Source organism: Gymnoscopelus braueri (assembly GCF_963280865.1).
Source record: "Gymnoscopelus braueri genome assembly, chromosome: 7".
NCBI classification, from domain to species: domain Eukaryota; kingdom Metazoa; phylum Chordata; class Actinopteri; order Myctophiformes; family Myctophidae; genus Gymnoscopelus; species Gymnoscopelus braueri.
In genome coordinates, this window is record NC_137608.1 from 31,745,064 (window position 1) to 31,765,495 (window position 20,432).

Genomic DNA, 20,432 nt, shown 5'->3' on the forward strand with positions numbered 1-20,432 from the left:
TTTATTTCTTGTTCCTTGCTCATTTGCACACCAGGATCTATAAAGGCTCACAGTGGAATTCACAAAGTGTTGAACTCCTTGGGGCTCTTTGTAAACTATGAGTACAAGGTACTATTCATAGTCTTGGTACTTGAGACACTTGGCAAATCAACAGATTTTCTCTAGATTCCCTTCGAGTGGGAAAAGCCTTGACTCCAATAATGCCCTAATCTCTTATCAGTGACATCAGTAAATTGTTCCATCAGTAATAATTACACCTTTGGAAGAAAGCCATGGGCACTCAGCGACCCATAGAAATGAGCCATTATGGTCACCCTTGGGACAGCGCTTCTTCTCTGCTTCTTCTTTTCTTTTCTTTTTTGCTTGTTCCCCCAAAGCCCAGCTTCCTCATGTTTCATTCATTTCAAGCTACTTGTGCACGCATTCAGCCCATATTCCCATTGGACATATTTGGTTTCATCTTAAAACATAGTGTTCATTGTTCAGTGTAACAGTATTTATCATGAAGACAAGAAGACAGAATGTCCGTTGCAACGCCACAAACACTGGATTATCTCTCACCTGTCAGGTGTGTTTTATTAAGGAGTTTCTGACTAGGTGGGCTGACTGGGTCGGTCCAGCTACTGCAGCAATAGGTGGGATGGGCTACAAAGCCTTTCAGAATCTGTTCCTACACCTGAACAGAAGGGCAGAAACGGCAATAGAGAGAGAGAGAGTGTGTATGTGAGAGGCAACGACAAGAGAGACCAAGAAGATGGTTTTTCTGACAACTAAAATGATGCAAAGAACTGCGCTCTTTGTGACATTTGGGGGTCTGGTCACTTCTCTCATCACTGCGTTCCTTCCACTGTGGAAGACAATGAACTCTGACCTGAATGAAGTGGAAAACTACTACTCTGGTCTGTTTCACATGTGCGTCTTTACAGAGGAGGTGGGAGTGCAGTGTAAGGCCTACGAGTCCATACTAGCACTCCCTGCGGACTTACAGATCTCCAGGGTGCTTATGATGGTGTCCATAGGTACTGGCGCTCTAGCAGTGGTGGTGGTCTTTCCAGGACTGGAAGGGGTGGAGGTCTGCTCTGGGCAGCAAGGCCTGAAGAGGGGGCTCATCATCTTTAGTGGGGTGCTTTCCTGGGTGTCGGCACTCACCACTTTGGCCCCTGTCTCCATAGTGGCCTATACTACTGTCGTGGAGTTCTGGGATGAGAACTTACCTGATGTTGTTCCACGTTGGGAGTTCGGGGAGGCTATGTTCTCTGGATGGTTTGCAGGTCTGGCTTTGGCCATCGGCGGTACCCTCTTTTTCATAGCTGTGTGTATGGGGGACTATGATCAGCGACCACCCAGCCTTCCAAACACACCTCGGATGAACCAAAGGACAAAGCACTACCTAAAGACAGAGGTTTTATAACTTTCTTATTGTCAAATGTGTGTGTTCTAAATTGTTCATGCTTGATTTCAGTGGCATGGAATTTGCAAAAGATTGAGATTGTCAAATTAGCAGTGAGATGGCAAAAGTCACATTTGCAATATTTCAAAAGCCATAATTTTGTGTTTTGATACCTATCTGTTTTTCATGTGCTAATCTCAGTGAAAGTCTTGTTGAATTTCCCTCTTCTGATACACTTCTTTCTGTAAACATTCAAATTGCCTACCAGAGAACTACGAGTGAGGAATTGTTGATTATCCAGATCCAGTTAAGCTACTAGATCTATAGGTCATGATAAGGAAGCTAGACATCCAGGGTACTGGAAGGAGTATTTCAATCTCTAACTGAAGTCAAAGTAGAAATAGGCAGATATGCAAACCTAATCTAATATAAAACAAAGTAAAAATAATAAATATCAGATGTTGGATGTAGAAACCATTCTCTCCACCACAGTGTGTAAATCTTCAGATAAAAGATTGTTTTCTTGTAAAGTTACCTCATTTAAGAGTTTGAAAGGTTTCATGAACTGATCATTAAATAAGCCTTTTCCATCACAACATCTATGAACTGCTTGTGTATTTATGTTGCTTCCTAAGAGTTCAATAAATCAACACTGTGTCTAAATCAGTGCTTCGATGAAACATTTAGCACTACTTTGCTCATCCTCAACCCTGGTCATACATGGTGGAACTGACTGAAGTTTACAATGTGGAACACTGATCTGAACAAGCATCGCAATGTCCAAGATTAATTGCCCTGAGAAGATAAATGATATCCAATACTGCCAGGAGTCTCTATGCCCACAGCCAGAGTAAGAATGAATAGCTTAGTTTATTAAGAGTTGCATTCCACTGCCGCAGCTCTTCTGTGTTGTATTTCGTTTCGGGGAGGGACTTGGCACCATGAGTTTGACTCAATCCTTAACCACTTAAACCCCAGCATTCGTATTGTGGGGAAGGCTTTCGCTGAAAATAGCAGATCGACAAGCTCACATGTGAGCTTGTCGATGATCTGCTATTTTCAGAGAAAGCCTCCCCCACAATAACAGAAAAGTGAAAATATACTAGTATAGAGCCCTGAGGGACTCCGCTCCACCAAAAGGGGTTAAGTGGTTAATGCACAATCCACTGTACATTGTGACGGTCAGAATCAATTTGGACGCTTTTAGAAAAAAGGGAAAAAAGAAACATGGTAAGCATCTTTTGACAGAATTGGTTCATGAAAATGGATTATGCTCTTATCAAGCTCCGTACAGATTCCATATATAGTAGGCTATGTGTTTTTCTACTGCACTATTAAAAAAACTCCAATATAATTAATGAATATATTTTTGATGATTCCCTTATACTCTATGCTACACTCTAATCTGAGCTTTCAATGGCTACAGCAGTCCCATGTAATTAGGCCTATTTGGATTAGAGTACTCCTGTAATTAAATTAAACAGATGTACCAGTGATGTAATGTGCCTCCCTTGCCTTGGAGAGTCATCAATTATCTTGGGACAATAACCCCTGCCCTCTGTTGCAATTATGCAAATGTTGGTGGAAAATGGGTACATGCACCTTTAGATTGAGGAACACAAACAAGCTAGGACACACACATTATTCATGTCTCAGCTGTCAGTATACATGCAGTTACTTGTGCACCCTCATGCAGATTGAATGATTAAGTGGACTAAGTACAGAGAGAGAAGGGGGGTTATTCCTCTTTTGAACAGCAGAGGGTACAGTAAGTAGATGACTGTCAGTCAACACTTGAGATTTCAACATAAGCAAAATATTCCCAACTTCATCAAAAATCATCATCATCATCATCTTCATCATTCCATCTCTGTTACTGAACCATACACTGTATGCTGATGAAACACACATACGTAAAGTCAGCATTTCAATGAAAGCAATCAGTCTAAAAGGAATGTGAGATTGTAAGCCATGTATGACCTTGTTACAGGGAAACAAACATACTTACTTAGGCCTTTATATTCCTTTCAGAACATAGGCCACTGATGAATTGTTTCCACCCTCATCTGTCTTGGGTCATCACTCATCATCCTCTCAAGCTGTTTCCATGTCAGTCCTTTCTTCTTGAGTTCTTCTTGCTCTGTGCTCCTTCTCCAGGTGTTTTGGGGTCGTCCTCCGCCCCAAAGGAGTAAAAAGGTGGAAGCTATTCATGGCCAGAATTGTTTTAATGTTAATTTAGATTAACTACTAAATGTTGTGTATCCTTTTAAGAGCTTGTCCTCTTATCACCCACACCCACCCCACTCTGAAAATGGGATAGACTGCAACACTACGGTACATTTGTTACTATTCCCCTATATGCTTATAAACTGCTTTATGAGGTAGGTATCACATCTACTGTATAATGTGAAGTTTATTTTGCACAGTCTGCATACTAACTGACATTTGGCATGAAAGGCTGTATACGAAACACCTAAAGTAGTAGTTGGGTCAATATATCTACAGCACATATTATATGCATATACACTTTTACAGTATAATCCTACACAAGAACATGCACCCAAACAGGTTTACAGTACAATCTATGCATAATGCGCAGGCTGGCTGATAATAAGCAGGCAATCGGACCATGCAGGCAGTGCAGTGGGGGGCAGCCAGTCTTTGATCAGGCTTAACTCGCAAGTCAGGCCTTTGGCATATGAAGGCGAGGCTGAAAGGAGCTGAGCAGAAGGCAGCCTCTAGAAGTGAGTGTTTTTATGTATGTGTGAGCAGGGGAGAGAGAGAGAGAGAGAGAGAGAGAGAGAGAGAGAGAGAGACTACATCGAAGAGGGGTGGGAGGAAGAGAGCAGAGAACAGTGAGAATTCGTGCTGCGTTAGCATCCCCACAGCAACTCCATCAATACTGCATACAACTGAGACACTGGCAAGGGTCCCTGTGCTGCATTTGCAGGCTTGACCACGGAGAGAGAGAGCGGGGGGGAGAGAGCAACTTCCCACGGCCAGTCCCTCTGTCTGCTGAAGGGGTGTTCTCCTCCGAGGGACAGCGCACTCATCAGAGCCCTTCTGCTGCATCAAGCAGGAGAGGAGGAGGCTGGAGGAGGGTGGAAGAGGGTGCAGTGGGAGACACAGAGTGGGAATACTCCTATCAGAGAGAACCAATCCCGGAGAGGGACGGGATTCTTGGGGGACTCAAGTGCTAGAATGCTGCCATACTCTGCAGGATAAGCTGAACACGGGGGAGTCTGTCAGGAACTCAGTGCACCTGCTCCTTACACACAGGCTTGGGTAAGCTGTTTTACTGCTTTATGGTCTGTGCAGTATTAATTTGTTAATCAGATCTGTTTTGATCAGTTTCTGATATGATGTCAGAGAGATGAGGGGTATTACTCTTAATGACTCAATGTGGAATTTGTTTGCCTGTCTTGGAGCATTAAGGACACACATATTAGTTCTATGGAAGTTGCTCGCTTGAAGCTTACATACAGTAGAGTAATAGTAGAGTAATAGTAGAGTAATAGTAGAGTAATCAGACCTACTGTGAGAATGATGTGCTGTGGTGCAGTGTATTCACTGGATCCACACTCTTTCAGTACACTAATACACACAGAGCTCTTAGAAAAGTAGAAAACATGGATATTCTACTACAAACATCGGAAAAGTAACCAGGGTTAATAGTGTGTTAAAATAGGCACAACACAAATTCTGTAAATAACTGGAAAGCTTCACATGATCACCCTGACAACTATTTAAATGTAATTTTGGCTCATGTAAAATCTGTGTGTGTGTGTGTGTGTGTGTGTGTGTGTGTGTGTGTGTGTGTGTGTGTGTGTGTGTGTGTGTGTGTGTGTGTGTGTGTGTGTGTGTGTGTGTGTGTGTGTGTGCGTGCGTGCGTGCGTGCGTGCGTGCGTGCGTGCGTGCGTGCGTGCGTGCGTGCGTGCGTGCGTGCGTGCGTGCGTGCGTGCGTGCGTGCGTGCGTGCGTGTGTGTGTGTGTGTGTGTGTGTGTGTGTGCGTGCGTGTGCGTGTGTGTGTGGTTGTGTGTGGTTTTGTGTGGTTGTGTGTGGTTGTGATATGTGTGTGCATGCATGCTGAGAGACTGGTCAATACAAGAGTTGTTTTTGCCTATGGAGGCACTGTGCCCTGTAGGAGTGGACACCCCTCTGTAACATGCAATCCTGGTTTTCCATGACATCATGGAGGCTATTGCTGAAAGCAACACCAACATGACCTGATACAGGTCTATAGTGCTTCCACGATGCCATTGTTCACCAGCTTTAACTGTATTACAGCACATGTATATCTTTGGTCACTGAAGCATTTTACAAGATATTCTGTATTAGAGCAACTCATCCCACACACACTGGCGCTACAATGCCAAACCTTTCTCTGTGGGTGACACAGTAAGCAAGTGTACTTGAAGGTATAGTCATTCTCTTTCTTCAGCCACATGGTATGACTTGTCCACCCACTCATGGTTAGACTTTGAATTCCATAACAAGCTAAACTACATGACCTCTGAAACCTGATCATGGTGAAAACATAAGAAATTACATACAATTACATTTTTTTCAGTTTGCAACACAGATTGTTTGGAAGTCTAAACTTCATGGAACTAATGAATTGCATTACAGTGTATTGTCTCATATCTCATGCTACTGTTTCTTAATGGGGAATCTAATTAGCCTCAATCCAGTGTTTATTCATTTATGGTCTAAGAATGGTAGTAACGAAAAAATACGGAAGTCAATCAGGTTCTTTACACCAAAGTATTGAAGTGATCATCTCTATTTCATCACTCGCTTTGATGTTACTCCTTTTTATTTTAGTAATTTTTTGGACAGGTATATCAATTCTAACAGACATTTCCAAGTTTCGTGTTTAAGTTTGTAAATATCTGGTGCTCTTTAGGATGACTTTTGCTTGTGAACTGGGTGACGCAATCCAGGGTATGATTCCCAGGGCTTATCTTGTATTTCACAAACCTGGAGTGCTTGCTCACTGTCAGTGAGGTAAGGAGGTGTGGTCAAATATTAACCACTTGAACCCCAGTATCCATATTCTGAGGGGAACATTAGCCAAACATAGCAGATCTACAAGCTCACAACACGTCGCAACGCGCTTTGATCATCTATTTTTGGCAAAGACATTTGGTGCAGAGGGAAAAAACGGTCCAAGTTCAGAGCCAACTCAGGTCCAATTTACTAAGTCTAGGGGGTTTAAGTTGTTAAGAATGCCATTCTTGTCCTTATCAGCTGAGGATCAAAGCGACAGCCATAATTGTTAACCATATAGCTAACTTGACCTGCTCTGTGTTAGGACATTAGGTCATTAAGAGACAAATGATGAACCAGTCCCTAAACTGGTAGCACTTATTTTCTTCAGACGCTAGTTTTCTCTCTGCAAGTGCAAGTGTTTATAAAGCAACATATACAGTAATTAACAGGAAGTAATTGAGCGGTTACTGTTTTATAATGATGATGTAGTAGTATGTTCATCTACCCCTGTATCTCTGATGTCAATAGTTCAGGTGTGATTACATGCTAGTTAGTGGTGTGATAGGCATATGGGACATCTGCTAAACAGTATCTACGTTACAGTCCATTTATTTTAGGAAGTGAAGGTGTACTGTTTTAAGGGGAGGGGATCTTTGTGGCATTAAATAATGTTGTCCCTCTTTGATGAGTGAAGGGGTGCCCTCATGTGGTGTGCTCAACTATGGAGATTAATACCAGTCCTTTTGCTGTCATGGAATGAGTCTGAATCTTGAATAAGCTTCTGTAGAAGTATGTACGCAGGATGCAACGTGTTCTGGTCTCACACAGGGTTTGAATGACAGACATGGTCATCAGATTAGGCCTATAGTAAATGTTCTGTGTTCAACATTACAGCTTTTCCCCCTTATAGATCAGCCGCCCTCCGCCAACTAACTACCAGCTGCAGTTGTTAATTCCCCCTACATTCCAGTAACAGGTATTACATTTGTGGAGAAGTGAGTGAAACTGACAGCTTGTTTGCAGGAAGGATTATAAGCACTGCTTGGGGACAGGCCCAACAGTGAGCGACTAGGATCTGCGTCATATGTTGTGAGGACCAAATCTGCTTAACCTACTTTAGGTTTGCACAAAATATCTTACAAATAAACTAAACTAAACAAATCTAAACTTACATAAACAATATATTGTTCATTACATTTTAATTTATACCAAATTATTTAAGTAGCAATAAGTGCGACAGAGTCTTTGTAGAAAAGGCCAAGCGTTGGATTACATTACTCTCATGAAATCGATATAATTTTACAATATCTTTATTGGAACCAGCCAGGCTTTGCTTACTACATCAGAGTTTGTGGATCAAGGATTCAGGGTTACCATGGAGATTAAGTTGAATGTATCACAACAACTTATGTTTGTGTAGGAAAACAGGTGCCCAGTGGGCACTGCCCGCATTCTACCAAATATTGTTTTCCAATTGATAATACTATGCTGTTGACAGTTTATTTGAGTCATAAATAATGATTGTTTTTGTACAAAGGCCTATCTATTTTTGTACAATGATGTTTGTCTAACATCTTAGATTAAATCAAAACAAGAATAGCAACATGTTCATATTATTTTCAGGTTCTTCCCAAACAAGATCTTTAGACACACTTTAGATCTTTCCACTTCTCATTTGGTCTCTGGAACTTTACTAACTAATGTCCCATTCAACAGTGCAGTTGTAGACAACTTTGAGGGCATGAGATGTGCTTTGAATATCAAGTAGTCTCTTTAGTTGTAATTCCAAAGAATTGTTTGCTAATGAATTACAACATGAGGAGTATTACACTGCATCTGTTCAAATTCATATCAACCACTGCATTGTGAGTAACTACTGTTTATGTGGGTGAAAATACCAGGAGTGTTGGCAGAAATGCGTAGGCAACAAAACAAGGGTGATTTTGAAACTGAAGGGGCCCCTGCTTCCCTTCAAAACACGATGTGACAAGAAAGTTAATAGGTGTCTGAGTGCTGTTAATATTTAACAGTTAGCAATGAAAGATGCATTAAGAAAGCCAACAATGTGTGTGGAAATGTTGCTAATTACTTCCTTTTTAACACGCGTGCATGCATGCGCATGTGTGTGCGCACGCACGCACACGCGCGCACGCACGCACGCACACACACACACACACACACACACACACACACACACACACACACACACACACACACACACACACACACACACACACACACACACACACACACACACACACACACACACACACACACACACACACACACACACACACACACACACACACACACCTAACCAAACAACTGTACAGTATGTGCTTCATTTGTTTCAGGGAGGAGAGATGTATAGAAATAACTGCAACCTGACTCCAGCCAGACATTTAAGAACAATATCTTAGATATTATCTTATAATTGAATGTGAATGGATGATTATAGCATTCTGGGAAATAAAATACTCTTGGCTGTTTGCTGCAAATAGTGAGGTGAATGCTAACGATCTCCTGGATATAATATAATAAGGATAAGGCCAGAGATAATGCATTATGTTAACAACCCATCTAACAGCCCATTTAAATGTAATTTAGTCACACACACACACACACACACACACACACACACACACACACACACACACACACACACACACACACACACATCAGATGCATCTGATTGGCGTATCAGGTGCACAGACTCTGTCTTTTCCCGGTGTATCGCCCAGGTCGCAGTGGTTTTGAGGTTAGGTTTATGCATAGTTTTGTGACGTTAGGGTTAGGGTTAAGGTTAGGGTTAGGCATAGTGTTTGTGAGGTTAGGGTTAGGGTTAAGGTAAGGGTTAGGCATAGTGTTTGTGAGGTTAGGGTTAGGGTTAAGGTTAGGGTTAGGCATAGTGTTTGTGAGGTTAGGGTTTAGGCGTCACCTTGGCGACACACCAAAGGAAGAGGGAGTCCCATCAGGTGCAGCCTGCCTGAGGTTGGATACTGAGGACAATGATGAGTGACTAATACCTTGTTTATCACATACCCATAGCCTTATTTATTCACAAAGATTCAAATAAATAAATTGAAATTACTGACGGCCAACTGGATCTTCCCGTGCAAACAAAATGGTGGTCTGACTGGGATTTCCTGACCGTGTGGGGAGGGAGTAGGCTGAAAACACTGGCTGACCTCATCATAACGCAGCCATTCTTTGAGCCATTTCAGTTCAACACACAGTGGCACTTTAGCTTGCGCTAATTAGTCAGCTGAATATTCATCACATCTGGCCCTCACCCTGCCTGGAATATATATGTATATATACATATCATCATCATCATCATCATCATCATCCGTTTTTGCGTCTGGAGACTCCTGCGGCCCTACTATGTGTATATATATATATATATATATATATATATATATATATATATATATATATATATATATATATATATATATATATATATATATAATATTATATAATATATTATATAATATGTCTATCACTGACCCCTATGCATACAGGTTATGTGGACAAGCTGACGTGTGCGATGGCCAGCCTGGACCTGCAGGTACTCATACCCCCCCTCAAGCGTTATCGTTACCTCCCAACCAAGCAGCCCAGCCGAGGGATCTGACCCCTTCTCCTCTCCCCTCTCCCTGGGTCTCCCTCAGCCAGGTCTCCTGGCTCAACCCTGGGTCCACCATGGGAGGATGTTTCTCCAAAACCAAGCCAGGTGACCAACCCTTTTCTTGCCTTGTATTCTCACTCATCCTACCCACCATTATGTTTGCCAGATAATAGGTCATACAACTTCCTCTCTTAATAGCATGCATAGGGGAACCATTTGGATGTCCCTATTGCAATGTACCAAGATATAATTTATGTACCAAGATATAATTTCCATTTCAATGCAGTTATGATCATACATGTTGTTATGATCACCTATTTGCAAAGGCTGGGGTTAAAACGGTCTATGCAGTTAGTCACGTATAGCCAGCCAGACAATTAGAAATCTCTGCGTACTGATTCGTCTGGTGACAATCTAAATTCACTGACTGGGTTGAAACAATTAGGAAATGTAAAGACTTTCTTTATATGGGATGGTATCAGAATCGGTTTTCAAAGCAGTGGTCGTAGGTTTGTAACTGCTGGTTTTCTCCTCCGTTCAAGCCCATTCAATTAATTTAGATTTATCATCAGTAGGCTGAGATTTATGTTCGTCTGGCAGTGTGCAGGCGCTTAGGGAATGCCCCTTCAATGGGAACACCCATACTATGGGAACACTTACAAGCTGGATGGGGGAGCGCTCATTCAACATCCTGCATATGTTTTGGACAGGGAAAAACGTTTGTTTTTGTTTTGTTCCACATATGCAGTTTTGAAACAGGCCAACCCAGACGTTGTGCTTGTTGACACACAAGGCCACCGGTTGCCTGGTGCAGGCACTCGCTCACCTTGCAGCTCACTTGGATGCGCCTCACGTTTGTCTGTCTGTTTGTCTGTCTGGGGCTAATCTTGCAAACCACTGGGCCAATAAGTGCCGTATTTCTTGTGCAAACTGCTAGTAGGATAAGGAACACATTTGTGTATATTTATTGTAATATTGTTTTTTTCCCACCTATATTTACCCTTACCCATGGGTAATGCATTTCCACCCGGTGGGGTAGAGATACAGTATGTGACTAGTAGCGCACCTTTTCTTTTTTATATATATATATTTTTTCAGAGTCATCACCAGATTCAGCATTTTACACAATGTTTACATGATAGATATAATAAAGAATATAATAGTAATAATAATAATAATAATAGTCATAATCATACATAATCAGAATCAGAATAAATATCAGGAAAAAAGGTGGAAAAAAAGAAAAGAAACGAAAATAATGGGGATTAAACGAGTCAATTCGTAAGAGTAAAGTGATTATAATTATCATAATCACAGCTATATGTAAAAGGAAAGGAAAATCACATTGATCAGTGACCCATAGAAGTGACCCATAGAAGCCTGGGCATTCCCTGAGCTTAGGGAAGAGGCTGTGAGTGTGTGTGCGTACTGTGTGTGTGTGTGTGTGTGTGTGTGTGTGTGTGTGTGTGTGTGTGTGTGTGTGTGTGTGTGTGTGTGTGTGTGTGTGTGTGTGTGTGTGTGTGTGTGTGTGTGTGTGTGTGTGTGTGTGTGTGTGTGTGTGTGTGTGTGTGTGTGTGTGCGTGCGTGCGCGTGCGTGCGTGCGTGCGTGCGTGCGTGTGTTCGTCTAGTGGCGCTGATTATGTGCTATGGTAGTGCAGTGATTCGGACGCAGGTGTGTAGTGGAGGTAATTTTTAAGCCTGAGAATTGTAACCGATTTGTAGGCGGCCCCTTATGTTTTTTTAACTCTTTATATAACTCTGGTAGGATTTTAAAACAATGCAGGCATGGCTTTCCTGGCATCTTTAGCACTCAGCACAAACTAATAAACTGTAGCGAATCACAGATATTTAGAGAACACAGACACAATTATTCATAACTCATGTTATAATAACCATGGATTGTGATTGAGAATTACAATAACAAATTGGATTTAATGTTAAAGCTTAAAGTGCATAATCATATTTAGCATAAACATCACATGTTAGGAATGTGAAATTAGTTATGGGGAGCAGAGACTTTTTGTTCTTTTGATAAATACCAAATACATGCATTTAAAATTCCCATGTCATATATGACCATAAGCTCTAAACACAACGAAAGAAAGAAATGTAAGAAAAAGTACAGTTTTTCAACTTTCATATTGTATGATAAAGCATAGTGTTTTTTTGTGTGTAGTAGGATTTGTACAGTTGAGATGATTGATGTTGGTGAACAAGATTTATATTATTGGAATATATTTCTCCACCAGTGATTGTGATGATAGTCACTTATATCTTGAGGGGGGAAAAGACTGTCTTTTAACTCTAGAGAGCTCTCTCTTTCTTCTCTTGCAAATGTAGTTACTGCTATGATTTTCCATTGATTTTAATTAAGACTTGCTCAGCAGGTGAAAATTCCAGCCAGATTACTGTGTAAGAACCGGATGGTCAGCACATTTTTCCAGCCAAAGAGATAAAGTCGGCTGCAGTAAAAAAAGCTTTACACAACCATTATTTTATGTACAATATATAAACCCAAATGCAGTGCATCATATGTCATCTAAAATGGCTCTGATGTAATCTAAAGTGTCTCTATGGCTCCCAATTGATAGACTTATATAGTACATTATGTATACATATATATTACGTTGTCAAGGTCAGAAATATTAAATTGTAAACAGAATGCTGCTTCCATGTCTAAGCTCAATTTGGTTGTGGTGGTGGGGTGGGGGGGGGGGGGGGTGGGTTATATGTACTGTATGTAGTTACCTGTGTCCTCTTTATTTCAATCAATTTGGGCTAATTTGTTCACCTGTAATGCTGATGCAATGGTGCTGCTGTATTGTTTGCAATGGTCTATTCACTCATAACATGAAGGGATGTGAATGTCTTGCTCATTTTCACATAACTGATCTCTTATCGTTTATGGGTCATTCTGTGGAATCTTTTGTGTTGAAATAATAAAATTAAAAATTAATATAACAACAAATAAATATGTAATTTGAAAAGTATTACCATTACTAGGTCATGTGCATATATGGGACCGACCGACTTCAAACTCCACGAGTGCAGTGGCAAGGACTCGAGGGAGTGCAGTGCCCGCCGCCGAGTAGTTCGGAAATCCAGTTGTCCAGAACCGCCGATCCAACCAATATGCCCATATATGGGCATATACTGATGACATCAGGTATCTCCATATATGGGCATAAAAGGGACAAGGACTGACAGATACAGAGATCTCCACATATGGGCATAAAAGGGACACAGAAGGGTACTCTGACAAAGCCCCCGACACTATGACTCAGACATATTGGTCGGATTGGCGGTGTGACGTAGGTGTGAGGGCCGCGTATCGGCCCAAACTCTAGATGTGAGGGCTGCGTAGCGGTCCGGTCCTCTAGTATAATTTTTTTTTTAAATAATTAAAATTGCTTTTATGCTGATGAGGGTGAGGTTAACAAAATTTTCACATTCACATGTTTTAAGTATGATTCTATTGTTAAACAGTGTTGTTGCTATAATATGTATTTATTTAAACAAAAGTATACATCAAATTATCAATGTCCCACTCCCTTGATTTCATGTTGCTTGTTAGTGTTAGTGTTTTAGAAGGTTTGACCAGACGGGACAAGCATACAACATCAATATTGTTTTTTTTAAACATATCTAAATAATTATTTATTTCTCATAATATAGTCAATATCTACAAGTATCACACATATGTGCAAATTAGCTTGAAACGATCAACCCTGTTACTGTCAACCCTGTTCGATATAAACAGAGCTACTAAATCGGGCAAAAATGTTATATTGGGGGGGCACGTCACACAGAGTATAGAACAGCAATGGTTTGAAATAATCTGATAGAAAATGACACAGTCCTCCACAACATGCTATCTTAAAGGGAAAAAGGTGAACATAAAGTGCATGTAGAGGACTTCACAGAAGGACATAAACCATGAGGCATCCTCAAACAGAACAGTCTTTAGATTTATCTAAAGATTTTGAATTGTCTAGTGGGGCAGGACTTAATGAGGGATGGGATACTATTCCAAAGTTTAGGGGCAGCGACAGAAAACCTGGTCATAGGAGTGGGGAGCAATTTGTGAGAGGATGTGCTTTGTGTAACACTGTGTCTGTGTTGCACAGTTGAGGTTAAGGTGGAACTATCCCTCCTGGAGAAAGAAAAGGAGGTGGATGGAATGTCACCCAATGGCAAGGCAAGCCCCTTTGCTGACTGCAGACCCAATGGGGCCCTGGGACATGGTTCTGATGAAGACTCTGCTCCCCTGCGTCTCTACCACAAACCACGAGACTATGTGGAGGCCTCTGTCTGCCATGTTAAAGATCTGGAAAATGGACAGTAAGAAATTAATGAAAAAAGCATTTGTTGGGAAGGTGCAGTGTCCTATGCTTAATGGACATTGCACATTCTCTCTCTCTCTCTCTCTCTCTCTCTCTCTCTCTCTCTCTCTCTCTCTCTCTCTCTCTCTCTCTCTCACACACACACACACACACGTAATACAGAGGAGCAACTAGAACTACACAGTAAAATACCCAGTGTTCATTTTATCTCTGAACATGTGATATATAAAATAAACCCTTATGGATCCAATTCAATTATTAAATTAACACAGAGATTTTGTTTCTGTGTGGATAGATAACAATAACAAGTTTGGAGCATGTGTATAGTTATGCATATATATACTGTATCAACAGACACAAGAAATCGATATCTCTCTGTGCGTTCTTGACAGGATGCGAGAAGTTGACTTGGGATTTGGCAGAGCTTTGCTAATCAAAGAACATGGAGAGTTCTCAGCCATTGGCCACAAGTGTCCCCATTACGGCGCACCACTGGTCAAAGGTGAATCAGTTTCATTTAACATCTTCTGTGTAGTACAGAGGAAGCATAGATGAGGAATTTACCACTTCTATTTACATTCAAGCCTAATTAATACATTGAAAATCTGTTATTTAATCTATTATTTGTTGTGGGATAAAGTATTAATATGGCTTGTCGTGTTTGTCATTCCAGGTGTCTTGTCAAAAGGTCATGTACGCTGTCCCTGGCATGGCGCATGTTTCAGTATTGCAACAGGAGACATTGAGGACTTCCCTGGACTGGACAGCCTGCCTACCTTCCAGGTGACCTTCCCCACTGATGATGTCTTTCACATTCCGTGCCTTATCCTGTCTCTTAATCATGGGAAAAGTGTACACATCGTTCATGTCTGTTTGCTTTAGGTCAGAGTTGAAAAGGACAAGGTGATCATTCGTGCAAACAAACAGGTAAAACAACAAAAGCACCTGGGACAATTTGAGGAATTTATTCTAGAAAATAAACAAATCCACTGATTTTGAGATCTATTTCTAGGCTCTTCAGTCACAGAAGAGGTCAAAACCCATGGCACGGTGTTCAGCAGTCATTAACTCTAACACAGGCTTCAGCCACATTCTTATCATTGGCTCAGGTCAGTTATGTGTGTGTGTGTGTGTGTGTGTGTGTGTGTGTGTGTGTGTGTGTGTGTGTGTGTGTGTGTGTGTGTGTGTGTGTGTGTGTGTGTGTGTGTGTGTGTGTGTGTGTGTGTGTGTGTGTGTGTGTGTGTGTGTGCGTGCGTGTGCGTGTGTGTGTGTGTGTGTGTGTGTGTGTGTGTGTGTGTGTATATATATATATATATACAGTATATGGGGAAGGTTTATTAAGGCAAGGACACTACACATGCATTCTCTCTCTCTTATATATATATATATATATATATATATATATATATATATATATATATATATATATATATATATATATATATATATATATATATATATAAATAATTCAACATTTTCTTTTTGACCATTTCCTGCACTCCCATGACTACAAGAATGAGGATATGATTGGGTTTGATTAGATTCTCATTGTTGACTTTTTACTTGAACCATGAGCAGTTATGGTTGTATTTCATGTCTCTCTGTAATACAATCCCGCTTTTTGTGATGAACTGATTTGTCATCAGGTCCAGCAGGACTGGTGTGTGCAGAGACATTAAGGCAAGAGGGCTTCACTGATCGCATTGTCATATGCACCGTGGACAAACATCCACCTTATGACAGGCCTAAACTGAGTAAGGTTTGTACAGAGACCCAGAGCTCACCACTGAGAGTATGTTTCTCAATATCTAATATCTAATATGTTGCTTTGGTCAATTCTAAGTTCTCTTGGGAAACAAATACACTCAATAGGACCAAAGATTTGCTGGAAAGCTGTGGATATAACTAACCATACAAAATTATATCAAAAGGAATCTGACTTCACACACTGTAGTGAAATAAATGTCATAAAACGTTAATGGGACTGTGTTGATTATTTGGAGCCCTGTGTTTTTAGTTTTGGATGCTATTCACAAACGAAGCATCATCTCTAAAGCTTTATGAATAGTACTCCATGATCATATCATATAATTTGACAAGAAATGTAAGTTCATGTATTGATTTACTGATTGAAGTAAATTAATACACTCTCATAAAGGCTGCTAAAGGTTTTACCTTAACTTGTATTTTTATACCCAGTATTATATCTTGCTGTTATATTATTGTTATTGTTAGCACAGTCTACGGAGCATGTCACACCAACTTTGTGCTGCTTGTACTTGTATGAGTGAGTGGCAAATAAACCCCTTTACCTGTATAGCCTTCAGACCTGTATAGTTCATGGCTTATGGCTATACCTTGTGGTTTGTTGCTGAGTATGAGCTGTGCCGAAATCCTTGAGATAGCATTACTGGACAATGTTTTAGTTGAGTCCGAAATTTGAAGCGCAGATTATTGTTGTAATTTACCATCTATGTTTTGAAAATGTCAACAAATGTATATTTGAAAGGCTATGAATGAACTAACAAAACCTGCATTTATAAATTTTTGGTCAATATCACACTTGCTCTGTGTCTAACTTTCTTTCCTTTAGTCCCTAGAAAGCACAGCAGAGCAACTGAGACTTCGCTCCATTGACTTCCTCCAGAGCCATGACATTGAATTGCTCACAGAGACAGAGGTAGGAGATCATGCCAAGCACAGTTGGTGTTTCTTTCATTTCAATAAATCAAAATGATGTGTCAAATTGAAAGTTTTTGTTATATAACCATTCATTGTCAATGATTTCAATTCCACTTCCTCAACTGGTTGAATTGAAAATGAATTGACCCCAAAAGTAGGAACAACTCTACTGGCCTTATTATATGACTAAGAATCTCTTGGTATTTGTAAATGTTAGGTTTTGGCAGTTGATGTCAAAACACGGACTGTGACTTTTCAAGATGGCTTGAAGATGGAATACAGGAAACTCTTTATTGCTACAGGAAACCAGTGAGGAAAATCTTTGCTGCCAAAATAAATTGTTCTTGTGGTCAGTATTACCCTAATGAATAAATGAACTGATACTTGATTGCTTCTGTCTTTTGCTTGAAAGACCCAAACCAATGATCTACAAAGGCAAGGATATTGAGAATGTATTTCATCTCAGGACACCTGAAGATGCAAACAGCATAGCCAGGCTGGCCAACAACAAGAATGCAGTGATTGTGGGAACAGGATTCATTGGTGAGAATAAATTACACATTTTTTAATTTAATAATAATATCCTTATCGATAAATGCACAGAATGTTTCCCCCACATATCTCGAGAACAGTCAAACCAATCCTCAAACTTGGTACGTGTATTGCCGGGGACCCAAGGGAGTGATGTGCCCACCAGGAGGTCAGTCGGATGAGCAGTTGTCCAGAAATCCTATATTAAAATTGGCTTAAGGGAGGACCGGCTGGGAGGACCGGCTGGCAGGCCGGTGGACCACGGCCACGTTACTATGACTCAGACATAACCATAAACAAACCCCATAAGCCCATATATAGGCATGTCACTATGACTCAGACATAACCATAAACAAACCTGATACGCCCATATATAGGCATGTCATTATGACTCAGACATAACTATAAACAAACCTGATATGCCCATATATAAGCATATATGGAAATCCGGTTGTCCAGAGCCACTAATCCGCCACAAGGACTTGCCGAGTTGTTCAGATATGGGGTTGTCCAGAACCGCCAATCCGACCGATGTGTCCATATATAGGCATGGATATACAGTGTCCAGAACAGTCGATCCAACCAATATGCCCATATAATGACATGCCAATATACAGGGTATGGGCATATACTACAGACAAATACAATGATCTCCATATATGGGCACAAAAGACCCAGACAGACTGGTACAACGGGTACTCTGACGAAGCCCCCGACACTATGACTCAATATGTCATATTGGTCGGATTGGCGGTGCGACTTAGGTGTGAGGGCTGCATAGCTGCCCAAACTCTAGTATCTATAAATCCACAAACATCTGTCCGTCTGTCTGGTACAACTGGTACAATATTGCATGAAGGGCATGCGTTACCAACAGGCATCGCTCTTGGCTATCTACATCTACAAATCTGTCTCAACCAAACGCTTTCACAATTGGCATGTGTATTGTTGACGCCCCAAGTGCAGTGTACAACCTGGCTCCCACACCCAATTAAAATGCTTTATTTTTATTGTGTATTGTGTGCTTTAAATAATTTTGAAAACATCTCATCGAGTTCCAAATATGAGATTTTACTTATAATTGAGTAACTGTTAGTATGTGATTATTATGTAATTATTAACCTACTTCCCAGGGATAGACAAAAAGCCTGTTACGATTATAAGTAGAATTGTATATGGATGTCAGGCCAAAATAGCAAGAGGGGGAAGAAATAAAGGAGGGTGGATCAGCAGAATTGTCTGGATCAAAATGTTACCATTTTGACCATTAGTCTCCACCGTAGAGACTCTACCGTATGTTTTGGTTAGTTACCCATAGGAAGTACAGCATAGGACTGGCCCTATGTGCAGAGTTGTGTTGATGCTACTCATATGTTGAGTTGGCAGTGCCTGGTATCAAACCTTGTGACTCAAAGTGGAGCACTCTACCGACCAAGCTACCCAGGCGCACACCATGTTAATATAACCAAGCAAAAATGTACTGTTTAAAGGAACAGTTTGTTTTCATGCATGGGAAGGCAGATTTCCTGGTTAGATATAAGAAGGAGCAGGAGATCGAAGAGATGAAGTACAAGAGGGACCGGCAGCATCTGCTCGGCCCCTAGATAGACGTAACGCGAAATTACACTGAAATTGACACCTGTTTGTTTTTATCATGTTTTTATTGTGTTGCTGATTTATTTACATTTTTAGGTAAACCACTTTGTCATTTGATATGTTTATAATTATAGTATCACAAACTTAATCCCCTCTTTTTGTGTTGGCTGAGGACCTCCATATACTGTTCTGAATTATATCGATTTATATAGATGGTAATAACATACCGTTTATTCTCTTTGTTGTTGCCAGGTATGGAGGTGGCTGCTGCACTCACTGACAAGGCCCACTCTGTTTCTATCATTGGGATAGAACCAGTCCCATTTAAGAAAGCTCTTGGGGAGAAAGTAGGGAAAGCAATAATGAAGGTAGGGAAGCACCCCATGGGAAATCAGGTTGTCCAGGACAAGAACTACCTCAGCATTCTCCCTGCACAACAAACTACCATTTAAAATGCAGATCATGTTCTACAGCTCAATATACCACAAAGGAATGCAAATATACTCATTGACACCGATCATGCAAACAGGTGGACATTAAGGACCTACTGTATGTACATTCTCCCCCTCTGAGATATGTGGAAGAAACTCTAGGTTTTAATAGTTGTTGTCGACCTAATTGTCTGTGGTTTTGTAACTGTGGTGTGTTACAGCTGTTTGAGACCCAAAGAGTGAAGTTCTACATGCTGAACGAGGTGTCGGAGATGATAGGCCATCATGGACAGGTATTCAGAAAGTGAGAAAAACTGCATGACATGGTGCTCAATAGGACTATCTTCTCTTGCTCAATCCATAGCATTTGAAATGGGCAAGTGCAGGTGAAGTATACAATAGTGTGCCAGGAAACATTAGATGATTGTCAGACAAAATTAATGGTAAACTAGAAAATGTGCTCCTCGGAGCACAAGTCTCTGCCAGCAGACTATAGCAATTATATTATCATAGCAATAACTAATGAGATACAGTAGAGTAAAATATATATACTGTAGTTAAATAAAAAGGTGTATGTTAGAGAAATATTTATTAAAAAAAAAAATATTTTGTCTTCTAATGTTTAAAAATATGTTTAAAAAAATGTTTAAAAAAATGTTTAAAAAAATGTTTAAAAAAATGTTTAAAAAAATGTTTAAAAAAATGTTTAAAAAAATGTTTAAAAAAAGATAGGATGAAAAAAAGAATTTGGGGTGTAATTCAATCACTTAACACTCATTTGGAAATAATCTCAACTTTGTACTCAAGAACTCAAAGAGGGAATGTAAGTATCACAA

General features: G+C 40.4%; 2 protein-coding genes across 2 annotated transcripts in view; both read left to right on the top strand.

Moving 5' to 3' along the window:
- The first annotated feature begins 47 nt into the window (after positions 1-47).
- Positions 48-1,802, top strand: cldn26 (claudin 26). Its single transcript, XM_080433202.1, has one exon. It carries the CDS (start codon positions 755-757, stop codon positions 1,409-1,411), a length of 657 nt encoding a protein of 218 aa, XP_080289328.1. The 5' UTR covers positions 48-754; the 3' UTR covers positions 1,412-1,802.
- Positions 1,803-10,087: 8,285 nt separating this feature from the next.
- Positions 10,088-20,432, top strand: part of aifm3 (AIF family member 3) — a gene marked incomplete at both ends in the record, with an annotated part of 14,218 nt that continues 3,873 nt past the window's right edge. Inside the window, 12 exons of the mRNA XM_080433189.1 lie at positions 10,088-10,118; positions 14,141-14,354; positions 14,749-14,858; positions 15,030-15,139; positions 15,239-15,283; positions 15,369-15,465; positions 16,003-16,115; positions 16,950-17,036; positions 17,256-17,347; positions 17,451-17,581; positions 19,418-19,533; positions 19,818-19,889. Of these exons, the coding sequence (XP_080289315.1) occupies positions 10,088-10,118; positions 14,141-14,354; positions 14,749-14,858; positions 15,030-15,139; positions 15,239-15,283; positions 15,369-15,465; positions 16,003-16,115; positions 16,950-17,036; positions 17,256-17,347; positions 17,451-17,581; positions 19,418-19,533; positions 19,818-19,889 (1,218 nt within the window). The remainder of the gene's footprint in view (positions 10,119-14,140; positions 14,355-14,748; positions 14,859-15,029; positions 15,140-15,238; positions 15,284-15,368; positions 15,466-16,002; positions 16,116-16,949; positions 17,037-17,255; positions 17,348-17,450; positions 17,582-19,417; positions 19,534-19,817; positions 19,890-20,432) is intronic.

Coding starts and splice junctions, on each gene's coding strand:
- cldn26 (XM_080433202.1), top strand. CDS start 755: ATGGTTTTTCTGACAACTAAAATGATGCAAAGAACTGCGCTCTTTGTG.